The sequence below is a fragment of the Ceratotherium simum genome, unplaced genomic scaffold, assembly GCF_057802395.1.
Source record: "Ceratotherium simum simum isolate JZ-2026a unplaced genomic scaffold, ASM5780239v1 HiC_scaffold_43, whole genome shotgun sequence".
Classification (NCBI taxonomy): Eukaryota; Metazoa; Chordata; class Mammalia; order Perissodactyla; family Rhinocerotidae; genus Ceratotherium; species Ceratotherium simum.
Window position 1 is genome coordinate 839,329 of NW_028261259.1, and position 23,941 is coordinate 863,269.

The 23,941-nt window shown below is 41.2% G+C and overlaps 1 protein-coding gene and 1 pseudogene across 1 annotated transcript; one reads left to right on the top strand and one right to left on the bottom strand.

Annotated features, from left to right (window-relative positions):
* Window positions 1-1,920: 1,920 nt before the first annotated feature.
* Window positions 1,921-23,318, bottom strand: LOC147911319 (methyl-CpG-binding domain protein 3-like 2B). Its single transcript, XM_087427958.1, is given in 3 exon segments — window positions 1,921-2,990; window positions 5,799-5,933; window positions 23,079-23,318. Coding segments are annotated over 3 exon segments (942 nt in total). The 5' UTR covers window positions 23,289-23,318; the 3' UTR covers window positions 1,921-2,393.
* On the top strand, window positions 12,903-13,697 carry LOC147911320 (methyl-CpG-binding domain protein 3-like 1; annotated as a pseudogene).
* Window positions 23,319-23,941: the final 623 nt, after the last annotated feature.

Sequence of the window (23,941 nt, forward strand, 5' to 3'; positions counted from 1 at the left end):
GCTCCAGCAAGTGCAGAATCTCTCAGGTGGATTCAGGAGGCTTGACGGATGGTTCATTGATGTAATAGCGTGGCGTAGCAGGGCGTTCAAAATGACACTGTAGTGCAGGATATCAGTACCAGCAGTTACCGCGAGATAATAGACTTCGAGATATGGGTGATTATTTCTGGGAGAACTGGCTGGGTTCATCTTAAATCTCGCTCACTGCGAGTTGAGTCAAATGTGTTATCAATGATGTGCGTGAGCGTGGCAGATGAGCATTTTTTCGTCCTCAGGGTTGAAGCCAGATCTGTGCTACCTTCTAAGGTTATTTCTAGTTCACTAATGCAGATTGGCCAGGGAAATGGATGTGATGACTCAGAAGAGGCGTGGATGCGGAACAAATTCGAGTAGTTAGATTGACCAAGTTAAGAAAGATCAATTGCTTGCGTTAAACAGGAGTGGAGTTCAGATTAACAGGGAGTGAGCAGGAGGAGAGAGCTAACAGGAGGAAAATGGTTAGTTGCGGTGAGCGGTGCAGAACTGTGTGATGGGAAATATATAAAAAGTGCTATTTCACTCTATGAACAGGAGAATGTCGTTAGCCTGAGTGATGATAGGACGCGGGTGTGCAAGTGCAGAAGGGAGCATCAAATTGCTGAGAGGAATGTGATTCATTAGGAGATGAGGCATTCAATTACCCTACTTCAGGGCACACAAGCGCACGCAGCTCCATAGTCTCTTTCTGCCCTTCTTGACTCATATCAGCTTGATGTCCTGTGATGTAGTTCTCAGTGTGCGGTGCCTGTAGCCAAAGCAGCATCAGCAGCATCCGGGAACACTTCAGTAGCTCAATTTCTAGCCTCCCTGGCTTCCTTGCGTGGAGGTCCAGCACCCAGTGCCTTAAAAACCCTCCAAATGATTGTGATGCGCACAAAAAGGTCTGAGATATGCTTTCTCCAGGATTACAGGAGAGTGCAAGATCCAGAATGAGGTGAGAACATTCTCCATGGCAAGGTGTCTGCACTCTTAGCCATTTTTATCTCAAAATTTCACATTTCATCTTGTTGCCTCACAGGGGAAGCCCAAAGAAATAAAGATGCCACAGTTACTTCTGGGTATAGCAAAAAGACAGTTCCACAATCCAAGGCACAAGCATATCGCGAAACGCCCGCAATTCTTACAAGACTACTGTCGCATTTAAAGAGCCAGTTACAGCATGACTTTCTACTTTATGCGCTGGAGTGTCAGGTGCAGTCGGAAGCAGACATCTGCAGAAGCCTTCATGAAGTTCACAGAGACTGGTATTCCAGGCCCAGCAGCAGTGAATATAACTTTTAAGCATTCTCCATAATACAAATACCTTAAACATACTGCATCAGTATCCAGGTGAATCTCTGGGCCATGTGCTGCGCTGGGTATCTAGACTGTTTTCCAGCCTCAAGCCCGGTTTCAGTCTTCAGACTGGGCAGACTGACGATCCTGCGTCTCATAGTCTTCCCGACACTCTGAGCAGACACTTCCTGCAACTTATAATATCCGCAGAGCCAGAGTCAGAAAGTGAAAATTTAAGAATGGAGAGAGGGGCTGAGTGCCTTCGAGGGCGTTGCCTGTTGTGCCAGGGAGTGTAGTATAGCGAGTTAAGAATCATGTTTCCTGATACCTCGATGGAAAATAAGAGAAGGTCATGCTGATATTAATAAGAAGAGGTTCAGGGTTGCACAAAAGTAGCCATCTTACTTCAAAGTTTCACTCGCCTGATTTAATGCCAACCATGCTTCTGCTTCTGACTCAGATGCTTTGTCATTTGATATATTGTACTGCATTAATAAACTTTTGAGAAGAGCATAATGTGAAGAGTAGAGTCCAGATATTGTGTGGTGAGTATTTCTGCATTGCGAAAAAGAAGCATTTCAGTCCTGTAGCATGTACTTACTTATGTTAGAATGAGCTATAAAAGCAAGCTTAGGTAAAGTAAGACTTTATAGAATCAAATTAGTTTAAATTTAAAAAATAATCTCTTTACATTAAGTATCATCTTTTGTGAGTGCACGTATTCTAAAAAAATATATAACTAAAAACACTAAATGATCCCTTAGGCCAAATTACCTTTAATATAAAAGTGAATAAGAATCATGGTAAGCAGAAATTGCAGTATACAAGGACAAGTAAAGATCTTCTTTCCTGTCACAGGAAACCCGATCTTTCACCCACACAACTGTCTACTCTTCACATTTATGTCTCTCAAAAGAGTTTAATGAAGTACAATTATAAAATGACAAAGCATCACAGTCCAGAGCAAGAAGCATGGTTGACATTAAATGAGGCGAGTGAAACTGGGGCTGTTCGTGGGGAAACACTTCCCCAGGGCCACACTTCTTGGCTTCTTCAGCATGACCTTCTCTTATTTTCCATCAGGTATCAGAACATCGTTCTTGGCTCCTTGCTCTCTCTGCCTCCCTGGCAAACCTGGCTGCCCTCAGGGCCTCAGCCCCTCTCTCCCTTGCATTTTTCACTTTCTGACTCTGTCTGCGGATGTCCCCATAAGTTACGGGCTGTCTGTAGAGTGGCTGGAGGAGACCGAGACCCACTCCTGGGATCGTCTCTGCCCAGTCTGAAGACTGTGTGGCAGTGGGCTTGAGGCTGGGGTCTAGATACCCAGCACCAGCACAGCCCAGGGATTCACCTGGACCACCTGGTGCAATTATATTTAAGGTATTTGTGATATGGAAAGTACTTAAAAGTTCTCCTTCACTGCTGCAGGCCTGGAGTCCCTGCAGTCTCCTGTGTGCTCAGACTTACTGAGGCTTCTGCAAGGTCTCCTCCCGTTGACTGTACCTGACCTCAGTGCCAGGGTAGGAAGTCATCTTTGTAGCTGGCCTCTTAAAAATGCAGCTGGTGAGTCTTATAGGAAGTGCAGACGTTTCACGGTGTCTCTGCTTGGTCTTGGATAAATGGACCTGTCTTTTCTTCTCTGAAGTCTGTGGCATCATATTTCTTTTGAGCTTCCCCTGTGAAAACAAAATGAAATGTGAAATTTGAATAAAATGGGGGATGCAGACTGCCAGCCATGGAGAATGTTCTCACCTCATTTGGATCTTCCACCCTCCTGTATCCTGGAGAAATATCTCTCAAACTGCCCTGTGCATCACAATCATTTGGAGGGTTTTTAAAACACAGATTGCTGGACCTCCACCCAAGGAGGCCTAGGGAGGGCTAAGAATTTGCACTTCTAAGTGTTCCCGGATGCTGCTGATGCTGCTGGCACAGGCACCACACACTGAGAACTACATCCTGGGACATCAAGCTGATATGAGTCAAGGGCAGAAAGGACTATGAAAACTAGATGCTTGTGTGCCCAGAGCATAGTAATTTAGTGCCTCATCTCTAATGAAATCACATTCCTCTCAGCAATTTGATGCTCACTTCACTTGCACACCCACGTCCCATCATCACTCAAATATTCTCCTGTTCATAAGTAAATAACTCACACACGCCATATTCCCATCACACAGTTCTACCCACTGTAAATAACCATTTTTCCTCCCCTGACTCTTCCTCTCTCCTCCTACTCCTCCCTGTTAATCTGGGCTCCACCATCTGATTTAACACAACAATTGATGCTTCTTAGCAGTCAATCCTGCTCTCACATTTGTTCCACATCCACACCCTCTTCTAGGTCATCCCATCCATTTCCCTGGCTTCAAATACCATTAGTGAACTAGAAATGCCCATAGAATTAGCACAGATCTGGCTTCAACCCTGAGACCAAAATACTCATCTGCCCACTCACCACATCAGTGATAACTCGATGACTCAGCTCACAGTGAGCAGGTCCCAAGATGAACCAACCAGTTCTCCAAATAATCACCCATATCTCAGGGTCCCCTAATCTCACTTGTTGGTACTGATATCCTGTCTACACCTGAGTGTCATTTTGGACACCCTGCCACCCCACACTGGTACATCAATGAACCATCCGTCCAGCCTCCTGAATCCACCCAAAGATTCTGCACTTTTGAATAATTCTTGAGCACCTTTCAGATTCCTACAAAATACCATTTCCACAGAGTGACCTTTCCTGATCCAGCCATGTAATGTCACATTTTCTCTGTTAATTTTTAAAATTTTTAATTGTAAGTGTATTATCATCTATTTCTCTCATAGTGTTTTTCTCACTAAATTAGATACTCCATGAAGTGAAGACTAATGTGGACTGTAATGTTTTACACTGCCGTATTCACTCATTGCTTTGCCCTTAGAGAGTGCACAATATATTTATCGAAAGAAATTTTTCAAACTCCAAAAAATACTCTCTAAAATTTTCAAACAAATTCACTTGACTGCAGTAATACAAGGATAGAATCTGTTTTATGGTGTACTGCAATAAGTTATCACTAATATTGCAAATCCTTTCTGTCTGTAATCCATTATAAGACTCTAGCCACAATAATCTATTTAAAATGTAAACCTAATCAGTGCACCCTTCCTTTACAATCTCTCATTTCTGTCTTCAGATACTTTTTGTGTGTGTGTGTGTGTGAGGAAGATCGGCCCTGAGCTAACATCTGCCAATCCTCTCTTCTTTTTTTTTTTGCTGAGGAAGACTGGCCCTGGGCTAACATCCATGCACATCTTGCTCTCCTTTATATGGTACGCCACCACAGCATGGCTTGACAAGCAGTGCCTTGGTGCAAGCCCAGGATCCGAACCGGCAGACCCTCGGCCACTCAGCAGAGCATGTGCACTTAATCCCTTGCGCCACTGGGCCGGCCCCCTCAGATACTTTTTACAAGTGAAGTCATAAATCTCACTTCATCCCTGTTGTCCTGCCATAATCATTAATACCATCCCTTTTATTCTCCAACATGTCCCAGTGTGGAGGGAAAATTAGTTGATCCTCCCATTTATAGAGCACCTATTATAAGCCAAGTTATGTACTAAAACCCATGATACAGAATTTAACTTAAAAGTCACTGCCCCTGTTTTTTTTAACCTTGGAGAAAGGAATGAGTTAATAAAGGGACTAATCAATGTGTAATAGGTATAATTAGATCCTGTAATAAACAGTAAGGGCTACACAGAGATACAGAGACACAGAGAGGGATGGAGGAAGAACAGCAAGGAGGGATAAAGGGAAAGAAATTACCTACAATTATTTCATTTATTTATTTATTTTGTGAGGAAGATCAGCCCTGAGCTAACATCTATGCCAATCCTCATTTTTTTTTTCCTGAGGAAGACTGGCCCTGTGCTATCATCTGTTCCCATCTTCCTCAACTTTATATGGGATGCCACCACAGCTTTGCCTGACAAGTGGTGCCTCAGTGCCTGCCCAGGATCTGAACCCAGGCCACCAGCAGAGGAGCGTGTGCACTTAACGGCTACTACGGCATGGGGCCGCCCACCTACAATTATTGATGATGAAGAGATTAGGGAAGGACTAACTGATGAGGTGATATTTGAGCACAGAACTGAATATTTTTTAAAAAAGACCAATCACATTGTGGGTAAAAAATTTTCCAGAGACGGGAGCAATGTACACAGTGCAGAGCTGAATATTACTTCCACTTCCCAGTGATGTTGTTGGTTAAAAACAAAACAAAACAAATGTCTGGCCTATTATCCCAAGAAAGCTCCCTATGCAGAAAAGTACAACACCTTGATCATTACTTAACAAACATTAACACCTAGGAAACAACTTTCAATAAGGTATCTTCTTGTTTTAAGAGCTACTGCCTGCTCACTTAAAGAGGTTTCACAGAAGGACCAAGTGTACAAATGGACACTCTTGCCATCTGTATGGATTCCACACTCACCAAAATAGGCTGGCTTGGAAAACAGGCCGATGCAGGTTCCTCCATGGCTGCAGAGTTGTCCTGCTGACCCCACTCCTGATGTGCAGACAGCCCGTGGATTGCTGGAAAATGCAGTGAGTTCTGCCTCTGATTCCCCTTTTATTGCGGAAGGGAGTGGATAATCCAATCAGTGGATAATCCAGGGGAGACATCCTGTCTCTTATCAATGGGATTTGAGAGATTCCTAAAGCTTTATATCTAAACACAAAAATGTTGGGTTATTGACACTGTCAGATACTGTTGGTAGATAAAAACATTTAATACAATTGTGTGGGGAGGTGGTATTTGCAGTTTCTATCAACATTTTACTATTTCCTTTTTCTTCCACTGGATACCTTCTGTAAAAATAGGAATGGAAGTTTATATGTCCAAAAATATCCATACAACTTATGGTTTAATAGGAAAAATTAGAGACTGTGTAAACGTTTATCAATAAAGAATGTCCACAATATTTATTAACAAGTCTCTAGAATATATCACACAGCCATTAAAAAGAATTTAGTATTTTGTGCATTTACATCTCAGGTAATTTCCAGTAAACTTGTTATTATTTCAACCGTCTTACTCTTTCCCTTCCCTTTGACCTGAATAATTAATGTTCCTTTACTCTCTTTACTTCACTGATGTTGATTTAACTCATTTATTATTCCATTATTTCCTCTATAAACTTACTCGTTGAAATCATATAAAAATCTTTGTTTAATTGCACTAATGTTTAAATCCTGAATCCTTAATACAGTCTAATATGAATAATTACTTTTACCTCCTCCCCCAAATGCTAATACCTTCAACACTTTCAATTCTATTTTTAAGCTTCCTGACATTTGTATTACTGTTTTCATGCATTTTATTCTCTATATATTTTAATCCCTATGAGAGATTTCTAGAATTACTTCACAAAATAAAATTCATTTATATTTATTTATAAATTGTCCTTTCCTTTCCTCTTCAGTCCTTCTTGCATTCCTGGTTTTTAACCTGGGATCATATTCCTTTGGATGTGATAACTCACTGCAGTATTTTGTCTAATTCAAGGCTACTAACAATGAAAAGTTTCACTTTAAGTTTTTCTAGAACATCTTTATTTGGGGCACTATTGCTGCTGGGTGTAGAATTCTGGTTTGATGTGAGATTTCTTTTAGCATTTTAAAAATGCTGCTCTGTTGATGTCTATCTTATTTTCTTTATGGTTAGAAATCACCAATTGGACGTTTTATTGCTTATTTGGCCTCTATAGTCCCTAAAATCCTTTACATTAACTTTGGTTTTTAGACCAAGGTTTGGTTCATTAATATTCCCTGTGTAGTCACTCTGCTTAGGGAATCTTGAATCAATTGAATTTGTGGATTGATGTCTTTCATCAACTTGGAACATGTTTGTGTATTTTCACTTCTGATATCTATTCCTCCCCACGTTCTGTCTACTCCCGTTGTAATCACAGTCCATGTGTCTTCTAATTCTACCCTGAATTTTCCACTGTCATTGACCCTATGGTTTTCTTGGGAGATTTGCTCTTGAACCATCTTCCATTTTAGTTAACCAGCCTTTTGCTGGAATCAATGCCTTCTTAACTCCTTAAATTCTTAATTTCAGTTCTAACATAAACACAATATAACTAGAACGTTTTTTAAAAAGAGATAGCAGAGCAGTTTGACAATAAGGAGAAAATGATTTCCATTTGATACAATAAAACTCAAATAGATAGGAGAAAATTATATATTGGATCATATTAAGATATATGAGGAGCCAGTATTCATTAAAATTCACCAGTAAGACCCAGTGGGTGGAAAACCTGAGTATCTTGTTCTTTGTACTGATGTGGACCACATTTTGAAATGATAATAATTGTATTTCTTGGGTTAAATAAAAATGTTATAAAATCGAGTTTCATCTGTTTGTATTTACTTTCTGTAATATGTGTGCTGGAAAATTTAAATGACATAGGTCACGTTGTGATATCTCTGTTGGTCTTGGTGGGATAGAGCCATGATGTGATGGTTAACTTTAGGTGTCAACTTGACTAGACTCAGGGGTGCCCAGATAGACTGTGAAGCATTATTTCTGGGTGTGAGCTGAGGTCAGACCTCTTTTTTCCTACCAGTTCTGTGTCCTGGAAAAGCTGCTGTGCCTCTCAAGATCTCCCCAGTCTCCCAAGCTGCACAATGAGGATTGGGCTAAAAACAGCTTCCTAGGGACCTCATCAGGTGTATATGTGATAATACGTACAACACCTGTGGGCTGGTGTCACATGTGTCTAATGCACACACTTAGAGATGGATGAAGTACAAGGAGTAGGACATCACATAGAATACCAGTCAGAACTTCTCTAGGTCCCAGATGTGTGATATTTGGTAAGTCACTGCCGCTCTGAGCCTCATTTTCAGGTCTGCATCCTGAAGGCACTGAAATTAGAGGAAATTCAGACATTGTGATCCACTGGCATTAAACCTTCCACGGTCCCCTGTTTTACTCAGAATCAGTCCCAAGAGCCTCATGTTGGCCTATGTGGTGGGAGCCTCCACAATGTTCCCAATGCTCCCTGCCTCCTGGAGTGCACATCCTTGTGTCACCACTAAGTGGTCAGTATCTGGCTTCTGAACAACAGAACACAGCCAAGGTGATGGGATGTCACTTCCAAGTTTTAATTACAAAACGTCTGTCACCTCCCAATTACTGGCTTAATTAGGTTCCCTACTTACCTCCCTCATTCTGTTTCCATCTCTCTCTCTCTCTCTCTCTCTCGCTCTTACTCTCTCTCTCGCTCTCTGTCAAATCACCAGAACTGGGAGAGCAAGTGCTGATGTTTTCAGTTGCACTATGTAGAGGCTCCATAGGAGAGAACTGAGGGAGTGTCCCGCCAACATACAGACAGGAGCTCACACTCTCAGTCCAAATGGATCCTGACAAAACCCATGTGAGTGATCTTGGGTGGGAATCCTCCCCCATTTGAGACCTGTTGAGACCACAGCCCCTGCTTCACAGAGACTTTGAGGCAGAGGCACCCGGCTAAGCCATGCCTGATGCTTGGCTAACAGAAATTGTGAGATGTTATATATTTGTACTTTATAGGTGGCAGGTTTTGGAGTAATGTTGTCACAGAGGAACAGAAAGTAACAGTCTACCATGTCCCAGGATCCAGCCTGATCACCCTCCTCTCTTCATTCCTTTCTCTTCTCAGGCTCCCTCAAGCCACACTGGCCACATTTCTGACCTTCCCTGGTCAAACTCGCTTCTTCCTGTGAGTCTCTGCACCAGGGAGCCTTCTCCTTGACACACTAACTGTTCCCAGACCTAGGGAGGGTGCTTACACTTGTCATTCTGGTCACAGCAAAGGTCTGAAATGCCTCAGGGCAGCCTTTCAGAACCTCCTAGCACAGTCTCTACCATCACAGGTCTCACATCCAGAAGAGCATTACATGATTTCCTCCTTCTTCCTCCCATTGAGATAAAATGAGTGCTTGAGGAAGGGCTGTCTGCTTCGGCTGAAGCAGAGGCAACTCCTTCTGGTTATACCAGGCACACGACTGTCTCTTCCAGGCCGAATTTTTCCCACCATGAGTCCACTGTTTAAGGAAACCGTCATTCCCTCTCTTTCATGGGTCTGGTTTCCCCAAGAACACAGTGAACCATCCCCTCTCCCTCTGCTGCATCACCATAAACCCACAGCCAGAACATAAGCACCAGGTTAAAACACCACCAGATCCTGAATTCAGTCACTGCTGAGACCCTCCCATCAATGTTGTCATTCAATGGTGACTCCTGACGACACCTTTCCTCTGAGACCCACTCCCAGCCTGTCCTCAGCTTCTTACAGTAACACTGAGATTTCCTCAGAGTCCTCCCAACCTGGGCAAGAAAAATTCTGAAATGTTCTCTGTATTAATTTTCAGGGACTGGGGACATTGGTAGATGTAATTTGAGTGTGTATGTGCAGTAGTTTCTACGCAGGTATTCTATTTTTCAGACACAGATAAAATAGTGTGACTACTCAATGCACCAAGAAAATGGATAACTGTTCAAATTTTTTCATGATGTGAAGTCTTTAGAGAGTAAATGTCATGGTTAAGAGCACAGACTATGGAGCTAACTCCTCATGTCCAAATTCCAGCTCAATCCCTTCCTAGATATTTGTATTGACCGAGTTATTTACCTGATTGGTGCCTCAGTTTCTTCATCTCTCAGTTGGCAATAATGATCAGCATACCTACTTTGTAGGTTTATGGAGAGTATTAAAGGAGTTAATGTTTGAAAACGCTTGGAACACCTAGTATATTACCAGTGCTGTAGCTATATATTATAAATAAAATTTAGAAATTCTTCTGACACTGCCTGTGAGCCCCAGAGGGTGAGACTGTTGCCTGGATGTATGTAGAAAGCACTCCATGACAAACGATGAATAAATGAGTGAACAACATTGGCGAATGCATTACCAATGTCACCTATGTCACCCTACAGGCATTCCCAAGCCGAAACACATGCAGACATTCCTGCTCTGTCCTGCATCACATTCCCTGGAGGAATCACTGGGGCTTCTTGGACCTGGTAACGGTGCCCACTAAAGGTTCTTTTCTGTCAGCAAACCCCAGTCTTTGTCCAATTGCTGCAGCTCACAGGGTCTGCACTCTGATCCTTTTCTTCACTCGAGGGAGACGTGCCATCCCCAGAGCTGGGCCTGAACTTTGGAGAAAATGTTTCCCTGGCCTGGGGCAGGTAGAAGAGCGCAGGGACAGAGTGGGATTTGGGGAAAATCGTCCAGGTGTTGTCAGAAGGGATGGAGGCAGGGCATGTGTCAGCAAGGACTGGTCTGGTTGGTGGGCCTTGGTGGTTAAATAGTAGGGGGGCTGGGAAGTTTTGTAGGTTCTAGCATAATACAATCACTATGACGGTCATGAAATCAGAATCAGCCTAATTAAGAGTCCAAATTAACCTAATGTCAGCTGTTCCCTGACTGGCTCTCTAATCCAGTAGTGACTTATTTTAAGGGTTGTTCATGTTCTGTCATCTCCTTTTCATTGATTGGCTGGAGTAATTATTCTTTACATAGCCTGTGTATTTTTACATAGTAAAGAAAAAAGGAGTTTTAAAACAACCCTCCTTGGAAAAGTCTCCATAACATATTGAATTAATAACAGAAGCCATGACAGGAAATTCACCATATATCTGGATCTTTAGTCTCTGGTTTTAGATCTTCCTAACTGGTAAATTACCTTGACTTCTTACTTCTTTCTTGAGGTTAGTTCACTTAGGACTAAGTAAGAATGCAACCTCATGCCATTTGAGAAGTAGTGGTGGGACTCTAGGAGGATGTGTGTTTCATTCTGTCAGTGTTGTGTGTGTGTGTGTGTGCGCGCATGTGCGTATGACAGTTTTTGTTGCATCTTGCAGTGTGGGCCAGTGTAGACTCCTTTTCTAGGGAAAAAATTTCCCTAACCACTTTCTCTGGGCTTTATTTTCGCTGATGGCTTCACTGGTGCTGTCCAATAGTAACATTAAGCACTCTATATTATGGAATTTAATATCTTTTTAGTAGCCAGATTTTAAAAAATGAAAACAAACAGGTGAAACTAACTTTAACAGTATATTTTAACCCACTATAACCAAGATATTATCATTTGTGGGTGCAGTCTATATAACATTAATAATAAGATAGTTTACATTTTTTTCCTGGGTTTCATAAATCCAGTGTATACTTCCTACTTACAGCACAATCTCCATTTTTAAGTTGAGTTTTTTCAGACATAGATTCTCTGTACTGAGATTTAATGTTCACAGTTGTCAAATAAGAGTCACATGTCTAAGTTGACCCAAACATATTTAAGAGTTTTACACTTGAAGATCATGTGAGATGAATCATGAGAAGTTCCTATTGAGATGGGTAACAAAGGAGTCATTGTGACGTTACAAGGGAAATACCCAGAGAATGGTGAGGGCAGATGGAGTGTGGAGTGGTCTGAGGAGGTGGTTGGAGGTGAGGCCACAGAGATACATGATGTAGATGACCTTTGCTCAGTGGTTCACAACTGAGGGGAAGGAGTAGAGAGAGCAATTTCTCTGTGAAACATCAGGCAAGTTAAGGGACCTCGAATATGTATGAAGGAAAAAGAAAAGTGGGGACTATTTGAAAGAAACTTTGTGAAAAATCAAGGAGTAAATATGCCAACACATGAAAAGGAAGTAAAATTTCCAGGCATTATGGATGCTTCCCAGTTGATGCAGATGATTTTGGATTTACAGTGGTACCAACATAATCACGTTGTATGCTTTTCTTAGCAGTTATCAGAAGACCAGCAGTAGTTAAGGTATCGCAGATAACAGGGATCTTTTGAGTTTCAGGTTTTACAAGGCAGATATTATGAGCAGTCAGGAATTTTGGATCATTTCAAGGGAATTATTGAGATTATTGACCATGGAATCCAGGAATGATAGAAAAAGGAGACGAGAAATTGAGGTAAGGATATGGAGACCTGGCATCACTTGCATCTTGAGGAACAGGTATCTGCTGTATGAGTGTTTGAGTAAAAACTGGAAATCAGGAATTTCTGGTGGGTGAATATGTTTTCTCAGTTATTTATTATTGAACAAGATCATTTGGGTTGATGGAAACATCTGGGATATGAGAGTGAGTCACTAGGAGTGGGGTGAATGATCATTTCACTACTGATTTAATCTCTAACGGAGCTATGAACACCAACTGGTCAATGGGTTAATCAAATGAATAATCATATAGTACAGAAGAATGGTAGGATTTGGGATTTAGAAAAAGACTGGAGACTGTGTGTCCTGACAGGGAACACCAGGGCTTTTGTGGTTGAGAGTGACAAGGACAAAAAGAGAATCAAGTCATACTCATAAAGGAGAATGTCTACAAGATGGAGGAGAAATGACCTGCAGTAGTCCTGAGTTTTGACCTCGAGCTTTCTGTTCTTGACCCAAATGTCTTTGATGATGTCCCAGGGCACAGGTCAGATAAATCCCCACAGGGGGAGAGGGAGGGTAGAAGTACAAGACATCTGAGATAACTGTCCTGAGAAGGCAGACTTCAATCATCACTCTGATCCACATTCACAATTTATTTTTATAAGGTAAGAGGAAAAGAAGTATGATGGTCAAATCATCACAGAGGAAGCGACATGATTGTGGAAACCAATCCAAACCAAAGCCTGGTTTGAGCATCTCCATCCCTTTGAGGATGTCCAGTTACATATTCAAGAGGCCAGTTACTAGAATCACATCCCATCCTGGCAATGAGGTCAGATGCTATCAATGGGAGGAAACCTTGGAGCAGCCCCAACAACTCTGCTGGCAGAAGAGACTGCAAGGTCTGCAGGCCTGCAGAGTGCAGGAGACCTGTTAACTCCTTTGGACCTTGCCAAAGCCCTGCCGAATCTTGCACCCAGTTGCACAGGTGCATCCCTGCCAGCTGTGCCCACAGGTGGTCTGAACTCCAGTCCCATGCCCACCCCTGCCCGGTCTTCAGATTCGGCAGAGATGATCCCAGGAGCTGGTCTGTACATCCCACAGCTCCTTTGCAAACAACTTCTGGTGACTGAGGAGGATATCAGGAAACAGGAAGGGAAAGTGAAGACGGCAAGAGAGAGACTGGCGGTAGCACTGACGCAGACAGACTCGCTAGCGAGGCAGGGAGAGTGAGGGGCCAAGAAGGACGTCCCGACAAACACGATGAAGAAAAGACAAGACGGCGCAGATGACATGGAGCTCACACTACATGAATGCCTCTGCAGGGGTCCTGATGTCTTCTTGCTTTGAGCTCCTGAAACTTTAATATATACCAATACTTTTCTTTTCTTCAATTCCTTTGCATGACAGAGGATACAGACAGTGATCCTTCTGACGTGAGAGATTGGGTTTCAGGTGAGGAGAGAAAGGAGATCTTTCCTTTTCGTGTTGTTCTCTCATTTTCCTTTCCTAAGTGTGTTATTTATTTGTATTTTAAGGTCAGCAGAGAGTTATGAAAGTCATGGGGTTCTTTAGAGTTTTGCCCTCACAGTCACAGAGAAAACCTACCTAGTCTGCATGGACTGTGCTTTTTGTGTAATATTCCAACAGATCCTGACATAACATTTCACTAAAGAGCTGTTCTATCTGTCTTCTCAAGTAAGATATTCACTTCTAGATCTCTATTTTTCTGTTTTCTGTTGCATGTTGATTGACAATTGCATATAATGAAATACCAGACTTTCCCTCATTGTTTAGATCTGTATGTGCTGGAAATCTGACATGCCATTCGGGCATCTTGCTATCAAGAGAAAGACTGTTTTCAGCGTCATGAATCTAACAATGAGCCACTGTGTGTTGGGATTTGTCTATTTGCTGATCAAGCCTGTTGGGTTATTCAAATCCTCTTCATCATAACTGTCTCCTGGCTGACAAACTTATCAGCTTCTGAGAGCAACGTATTAAACAATAATGGAGTATGTTACTATTTATATCTTCTCTAAAAAATGAGTTATTTTTTCAATGAATCTCCTCTCCTCTATTCTTCGATGTAGTAATCATCTGGCGTTTTAGTTAAAATGTGTTTTTAATGTCTTGTTTTAAAACTAATACTAAATTAGACAGACTGTTTTTTCCTTTCCTCGTGACTCCTGTTATGTTTTCCTGGGTTCACATTTCTTCTTCCTGATGCACATTCTTTACCGGTTCTTTCACTGCAGGCCTGTGGGAGGTCAACTTTGAGTCTGTTTGTAGGTCAGATAACGTCTTTCTTTCTTTGACACATAGTTTGAATAGGTGTTTAATTTAGCTTTGTAGTAATTTTTTTCCTTCTTTGTCAAGTTATTTACTATTTCTGAGCCTCAATATCTTTAGCTTAAAATGGGAATAAAACCCTAAAAATGGTGACTGTAACTGAGATAATACACGCAGAGCTTGCCAGTCATGTTGCTTAGCAGAAATTAAATAGTCAATAATGATAACTATTATTAATCGTTATAATGATATTATTATAATAATGTAATATATAATAGTATATTAATGTATAATAATAATTATACATTAATTTATAATTATAATGTACAGTGTATAATGTATGCAATGTATAATAATATATTAATATTATTAATCACTAGAATCTTCAGAGTGTGCATTCTCAGAGAATCACTGCTTAAGATTGAGAATGTGAAGCTCACACACAAGAAGTCTGAGAGAGTGGCGTGACTGTGACTTTAATTCTCAGCCCTTGGGTGTCTTCAGCTGTGGTCGTCTGCACAGTGTGCACAGATAATGTAATCTGTTCCCACAGACCCACTGCAGGACAGCGCAGCCTGCCTCATGCCTGGGATGCTCTGGGCTGCTTGTTGGGGAGCCTCTGCTGTGAGGCTAGTTGGACTCTGTACAGAGAAAGATGAAAAAAGACTCTTTCTTTTCCCTCAGATTTCTCCCCCCGAGTTTAATTCACTTTTACATCCAGAGCAGATACTCTCTTCCCAGAGCCTTGGTGTTACTCTGGGATTCAGGCTTCCCAGACACCTAGTCATTTCAGCTCCCAAGGCCCAAGGTGACTGCAGAGTCATGTCTCACCCACTCCTCCCATCTTGGCCTGTTTCCCGTCATGGAGGACCCATGAGTGGGGAGAGGAGACATCGAGGGAGATTGATCTGGAAGTCCTGGTGAATCTGAGCTTCAGAGAATGAAGCAGAAAAGGGGAACGTGAGACTGCCAGTGCATCAGTGGGGGAGGAATATGGAGGAACCGAGAGGGGTGTGATGGCTGCACAGAGTCAAGGGGAGGGATGTTCCAAACTTTCCTAAGAAGGGAATCCTTGCACTGAAGTGGGGATTCGATTTTACATGATGGCAATGTCTGTGCTGGTTTCACCAATTCTGGTGTCCCTGAGGGATGAACTGGTGTGACACCACAGGACAGTAGTTGCAGTCACTTTCAGGACTTAAGGAAGGTGAAACCTTTCAGCTTAGTCCCCTGTGAGCCAGTCAGGGGCCAAGTCTAGAAAGGCTCGGAGCCTGTGTCCGTCCAATGTGGTTTCGTTCTGTTCCAGCCAAGCTCCTCTGGACACCAGCTGGGAAAAGGGGACCTCAGATCTAGTCAGATCTAGTCATCACAGCTTCCGTAGTTCGCCATGAGGCAGGTAATAGCCCAGGCATCATCACTGGACCTCATAGTCGCCCTCCTTCCTCTGCTGGCAGACAGTGATTTGTGAGGTGAGGAGGGCGCATCAGGATGGTCCAGTCAGTTGGCCAGTATGGGAGACTCCAGGGGAAGGAGATGCCAAAGCCAGAGAGACCCGATGCCTCCTGCGTCTCCCTCTTCCTTTTGTCCACTTAATTTTCACCCTCAGTCATTCTTTTCCTTCCCCTTTCCCTTTTTTGGCTCTCTCTCCCTCTCTTTCCCCTACATGTTCTAGCTTAATTGAGGCATTAACGACATACAGTAAACTGCATACATTTAAAGTGAACAATTTGATACATTTTGATTATAACTTATTGAACCATCACCACAATCAAGAAAAGGAACGCCCATCCTCCCCAAATTTCCTCATGCTCATTTTAATTCCTCCTTCCCTGCCGTTTGCAAACACATTCTCATTCCCAGGCAACCAGTGATCCAGTATATGTCCCTATAGATTTTCCTGTATTTTCCAAGAATTTTTATAAATGGGATCACATACTATGTAATCATTTTTTACTGGCTTCTTTCACTCAGCATAATTTTTCTGAGATTCATGCCTGTCATTGCATGTACTATGAATTCATTCCTATCCCCAACCCTTCCCTGGCAGCACTGTACACACGGCCAAGCGCTTCCCAGGTTGGCGTGAGAGCCAATAGTACTGCTACATCCCCAAAAGTAGGAATGTGCCTTGGTGCAACACTGGGAGGGGTTGGCGGCAGCCCTGGACCCGCATATGAATGCTTTCCTGGATGGTTGGAAAGCCCACCGTGCCACTGGAGTCCCAATGATTGGCCAATGCTCAGACCCATGAAGAAGCCCCACCCACCAAGCACAGAGGCTGGCATGAGCATAAGAAAAGGCAGCAGCAGATATATGTGCACATGCAAATGCTTTTCCCAGATGGCACAAACACCCATAGTAGTGCTGTGGTCACACAACTGGGTATGTGCCTCGGTGTGGCAGCAGCTCTGAGCCCAGTGTGAATGCTTTTCCAGCTGGTTGGAACACCCACTGTACCCACACAACTTCCAGCATATGGGGTGGGATCAGAAACACAGCTCATGCTTCCCCCACAGCAGTAGCAGGTGGAATCTGCGACCTGATACTACCACAAATACGCAGGCAAAAGATTAGTTCATCAAACACCATAAGAAACTACAGTAACAATTCAGAGCAGAAGGAAATGACAAATCTCCAGAAACCAACCTTGAAGTCACAGAAATTTACAATCTAAATGACAGAGAATTCAAAATAACTGTCATAAAGAAACTCACCAAGTTACAAGAATGTTCAGACAGTTCAATGAACTCAGGAATAAAATTAATGAGGAAAAGGAATACTTCATCAAAGAGACTGAAACTATTAAAAAAAAAACAAGCAGAAATTCTGGATATGAAGAACATAATTGAGATAAAAAAGAATCTAGAATCTTTAAAAAATAGAGCTGATATTATGGATGAAAGAATTAGTGATTTAGAGGATAGAAATATAGAAATGCTTCCAGTGGACGAGGAGAGAGAACTCAGATTTTTAAAAAATGAAGGAATTCTTGGAGAAATATATGACTCAATTATAAAAGCAACCTAAGAATTATAGGTGTTCCAGAGGGAGAAAAGAGGGAGAAAGGAGCAGAGAGCTTGTTCAAAGAAATAAGAGCTGAGAACTTCCCAACCCTGGGCAAGAACCAGACTTACAAATACATGAAGCCAACAGAATGCCTAATTACATCAATGCTAAAAGACCTTCTCCAAGGCATATAATAGTAAAACGGCAAAAGCCAATGACAAAGAAAAAATATTAAGGGCAGCAAGACAGAAGAAAATAACCTAGAAAGGAACCCCTATCAGGCTTTCAGCATATTTCTTGACAGAAACTTTACAGGCAAGGAAAGAATGGAATGATATATTAAAAATACTGAAAGACAAAAACTTTCAGCCAAGAATACTCTATCCAGTGAAATGATCCTTATGATACAATGGAGAAATAAAAGTTTTCCCAGATAAACAAAGGCTGAGGGAGTTCATCGCCACTAGAACTCCCATACAAGCAATGATCAAGAACGCCCTCATACCTGAAACAAAAAGAAGGCAAATGTCTACAAATCTTTGAGCAAAGAGATAAATAGACAGACAAAATCAGAAAGCTACAGCTCTGTTTCACAACAGGGTAGCAAATACTTAATTATAACTTAAAAGAAGAAGGGAAGGAAAGCATCAAAAGTAACTATAAACACTTCAAGTTAGTCACAAACGCACAACACAAAAATGAATAACTTGTGACAACAATAACTCAGAAGGAGAAGAGGAAAGGGATGGAACCTGCTTAGATTAATGGAGATAAGAGGCTATCAGAAGATGGACTGTCTCATCTATGAGATCGTCATACAAACCTCACAGTAACCAGCAAACAAAAAATCAGAGCAGAGCCATAGATCATAAAAAAAGAGAAACGTCCACAGAAAAACCCCAAAATGAAATGGTAGTCAGAAACACAAAGGAAGAGGAATAATGGAAATATAGATTAGGTGGGATTAAGCACTCATGTAGCAATAATCACTCTAAATGTAAATCGATTGAATTCTCCAAGGAACAGACACAGAGTGGTGGGGTGGATTAGAAAACAAGACCCAACAATATGCTGCCTCCAGGAAACACATCTCAGCTCTAAAAACAAACAGGCTCAGAATGAAGGGATGAGAGACAATACTCCAAGCAAATGGCAAATAAAAGAAAGTAGGTGTTGCCATACTTATATCAGACAAAGCAGACTTCAAGATAAAAAAGACTATGAGAGACAAAGAGTGGCAGTATATAATGATAAAGGGGACTTTCCACCAAGAGGACATAATACTTATAAAGATATATGCACCTAACACAGTAGCACAAAGGAATATAAAGCAACTATTAATAGACCTAAAGGGAAAAATTAACAGCAACACAATAATAGCAGGGGACCTGACCACCCCACTTACATCCATGGATAGATCATGCAGAGAAAGGCAACAAGTAAATAGTGGAATTAAATGAAACATATGATCAGATGAACTTAATCGATATATGTAGAGGATACCCTCCCAAAACAGCAGAATACACATTCTTCTTAAGTGCACATGGAACATTCTCAAAGATAGACCATATGTTGTGAAACAAGGCAAGCCTGAATAAATTTAAGATTGAAATCATATCAAGCTTCTTTTCTGACCACAATGCTATGACACTAGAAATCAACTACAAGAAAAAAGATGGGGAAGTCACAAATATGTGGAGACTAAAGAACACACGACTGAGGAACCATTGGATCAATGAACAAATCAAAGGAGAAATCAAAAAATACCTGAAGACAAATGACAATGAAAAGACAACAAAACAACTCTTATGGGATGCAGTTCTAAGAAATTACAATAGATATCACAGAAATCAAAAGGACAATCAGAGAATACACTGAACAACTTACATGCCACCAAATAGGATAACCTAAAAGAAATAGATAAATTCTTAGATTCCTACAACCTCCCAAAGCTGAATCAAGAAGAAATAGAGTAAATGAACAGACCAATCACAAGTAAAGAGATCAAAATGCTCATCAAAAACCTCCCAAAAAACAAAAGTCCAGGACCAGATGGCTTCTCTGGAGAATTCTACCAAATATTCAAACAAGATTTAATACCTATGCTTCTCAAACCATTCCAAACAGTTGAAGAAGATGGAACACTTGCTAATTCATTCTATGAGGCCAACATCACCCTGACAGCAAAAGCAGATAAGGACAGCACAAAGAAGGAATACTACAGGCCAACATCACTGATGAACACAGATGCACAAATCCTCAACTAAATATCAGCAAATCGAACACAGCAATGTATTAAAAGGATCATATACCACGATCAAGTGGAATTTATACCAGGGATGCCGGGATGGTTAAACATCCGCAAATCAATCAATGTGATGCACCACATTTACAAAATGAGGAATAAAAGTCACATGATCCTCTCCACAGATGCAGAGAAAGGATTTGACAAGATCCAACATCCATTTATGATAATAACTCTCAATAAAATGGGTATAGAAGGAAAGTACCTCAACACAATAAAGACCATATATCACAAACCCACAGCCAACATCATACTTAATGGTGAAAAACTTAAAGCCACTCCTCTGAGAACAGGAAGAAGACAAATGTGCCCATTATCACCACTCCCATTCAACATAGTACTGGATGTTTTGGCCAGAGCAATTAGGCCGGAAAAAGAAATAAAAGGAATCCAAATTGTAAAGGAAGAAATGAAACTCTTGCTGTTTGCAGATGACATGATTGTAAATATAGAAAACCCTAAAGAATCCATCAGAAAACTATGAGAAATAATCAACAACTACAGCAAAGTTGCAGCGTACAAAATCAACTTACCAAATCAGTTGCAATTCTATACTCTAATAATGAACTAAAAGAAAGAGAACTCAAGAATACAATCCCATTTACAATTGCAACAAAAAGAAAAAAGTGTCTAGGGATAAATTTAACCAAAGAGGTTAAAGACCTATACAATGAAAACTATAAGACATTATTGAAAGAAATCAATGATGACCTGAAGTAACGGGAAGATATTCCATGCACATGGATTGGAAGAATAAACACAGTTAAAATGTCCATATTACCTAAAGTAATCTACAGATTCAATGCAATCCCAATCAGAATCCCAATGACATTCTTCATAGAAATAGAACACAGAATCCTAAAATATATATGGAATAACAAAAGACCTCGAACAGCCAAAGCAATCCTGAGAAGAAAGAACAAAGCTGGAGGCATCACAATCCTAACTTGAAAATATATTACATAGCTATAGTAATCAAAATGGCATGGTACTGGCACAAAAGCAGACTCATAGATCAATGGAACAGAACTGAAAGCCCAGAAAGAAAACCACACATCTGTGGTCAGTTAATCTCTGACGAAGGAGCCAAGATCATACAATGAAGAAAGGAAAGTCTCTTCAATAAATGCTGTTGGGAAAACTGGACAGCCACATGCAAAAGAATCAAAGTAGATCGTTATCTTCCACCACACACAAAAATTAACTTGAAATGGATAAAAGACTTGAATCTAACACTTGAAACCATAAAACTCCTAGAAGAAAATATACGCAGTACAGTCTTTGACATCAGTCTTAGCAGCACCCTTCCCAATACCATGTCTACTCAGGCAAGGGAAAGAAAAGAAAAAATATACAAATGGGACTACATGAGACTAAAAGGCTTCTGCAAGGCAAAGGAAACGATGAACAAAACGAAAAGACAGGGCCGGCCCCATGCCTTAGTGGTTAAGTGTGCGCGCTCCGCTATTGGCGGCCCAGGTTCGGATCCCGGACGCGCATAGATGCACTGCTTGTCCGGCCATGCTGAGGCTGCGTCCCACATACAGCAACTACATGGATCTGCAATTATGACATACACCCATCAACTAGGACTTTGGGGGAAAAAAAGGAGGAGGATTGGCAATAGATGTTAGCTCAGAGCTGGTCTTCCTCAGAAAAAAAGAGGAGGATTAGCACGGATGTTAGCTCAGGGCTGATCTTCCTCACAAAAAAAAAAAAAAAGGAAAAGAAAACCCACCAACTGGGAGAAAATATTTGCAAATCACATATCTGACAAGGGATTAATCTCCAAAATATATAAACAACTCAAACAACCCAACAACAAACAAACAGACAATCCAATCTAAAAATGGGCAGAGGATATGAACAGACATTTTTCCAAAGAAGATATACAGAAGGCCAACAGACACATGAAAAGATGTATAACATCACTAATTATTAGGGATATTCAAATCAAAACTACAATGAGAGATCACCTTACACCTATCAGAATGGCTATAATTCCCAAGACAAAAAATAACAAATGTTGGAGAGGATAAGGAGAAAAGGGCACCCTCACACACTGCTGGTGGGAATGCAAACTGGTGCAGCTGCCAGGGAAAACAGTATGGAGATTTCTCAAAAAATTAAAAATAGAAATACCATACTTTTCAGCTATCCCACTACTGGGTATTTATCGAAAGAAATTGAAATCAACAATTCAAAGAGATTTATGCACCCCTGTGTTCACTGAGGCATTATTCACAATAGCCGAGACATGGAAGCAACCCAAGTGCCCTGCTACAGATGAATGGATAAAGAAGATGTGGTATGTGTTATATACAATGGAATACTACTCAGCCAGAAACAAAAGACAAGATCGTCCTGTTTGCAACAACCTGGATGGACCTGGAGGGTAAGACGTTAAATGAAATAAGCCAAAGAAAAATATGCATGATTTCACTCATATGTACAAGATAAACATACACAGGGATAAAGAGAACAGATTAGTGGTTACCAGAGGGGATGGGGGCTGGGGGTTGAGTGAAAGAGTTAAAGGGGCACATATGCATGGTGATGGATAAAAGTTAGACTACTGTTGGTGAGCACGATGCAGTCTATACAGAAATTCACAAATAATAATGAACACCCGAAATTACACAATGTTAAAACCCTTTATAATTTCAATAAAATAATTAAAAAAGAAAAAAATAATAATTCATTCTTTTTTATGGTTATATAGTATTCCACTGTGGGGAAATACCACACTTTGTGTATCCGTTCACCAGTAGATGGACATTTGGGTTGTTTTCCGTTTTTGTATACTATAAATAGGTTGTTATCAACATGTGTGTACAAGTCTGTGTATAGACCTACGGGTTTATTTCCCTTGGATGGATTCCTAGGGGAGGAATTGCTGGGTAGACCTATGTAATTATTAAATACGCATTCAAGCTATTTTTCACCAGCACTCGATGAGAGTTTCAGTGACTTGACATCTTCAACAACACTTGCTATAATCAGTCTTTTTAATTTTAGCCATTCTCAAGTGTGGTGGAATCTCATGATGACTGTCACTTTCATTTACCCAATGACTCATGTTGTGAAGGAGAAGACGAGCCACACACAGACTGGGAGAAAACATCTGCACAACATATCCCTAGAAAAAGACGTGTATTTATAATATATAAAGAGCTCTTACAACCCAATAGTAAGAAGACAAGCAACACGTCATGGCTTACCAGGACACAGCAGATCAGGCCTGTGATGAGCACCAGGAGTCCCGCCAAGCAGATGAGGATGAGGGCCCAGAAGGGGAGGTCTGGGGAGACGAGTGCTGGGGTGAGCCACCTCCTGTCATCGCCCCAGGGCTCCTGCTGACCCCACTGTGCCTCAACCGTCCTTGACAAGGGTTGGCCAACTTTCCTCTTCATCCAAGACCCTGTGCGCATGGTTCTCTTCAATGAGGCACAGCATCAAGGTTCCCGCCACCTTCCGTGGGCTGGGGCTTCCTGCAGGTTTACCAGGCTTCTCAGTCAAGGTGTCATCTCTGTTGGGAGAATATTCTGGAAGTGAATCAAATGGAGAATGCATGTGAGTGTGGTTCACTCTTTTTAATAGAACTTTTTAGACACAGAAAAATAAAGGGAACAGTCTCATAAACATCCATCATCTAATTTAACCATGTATATTCCATCCAATTAAAACAACATTTTATCAATGTATAAATTATTAACACTTGCCAACCTTGATTCATCCCATGTTTTCAATGAAATATTAAAGTCAAGTAGACATCATCATGTTTCACCCCATTTTAGTTTCCATCTCTAAAACGTGAGCACACATTCCTACAAAATCCAAGACCATTATCACAGAACAAAAGTGTAATAAATTAAACCAAATTCATACCTCTGGGCACAGAGGACTGAATTTGAGCTGGACTTTCTTATGACGGCCGGGGGGAGAATGGGTCATCACAGTTGGCAAGCCTATGGGATCTCTCTAAATTTGTAAATTCCCACTCAAAAGTGTTCTTCCCTGCCTAGAAACACATTCATCCCCTTCTCCTTTATCTATTTGCTTAATATTCATTTTCTAGGATTAA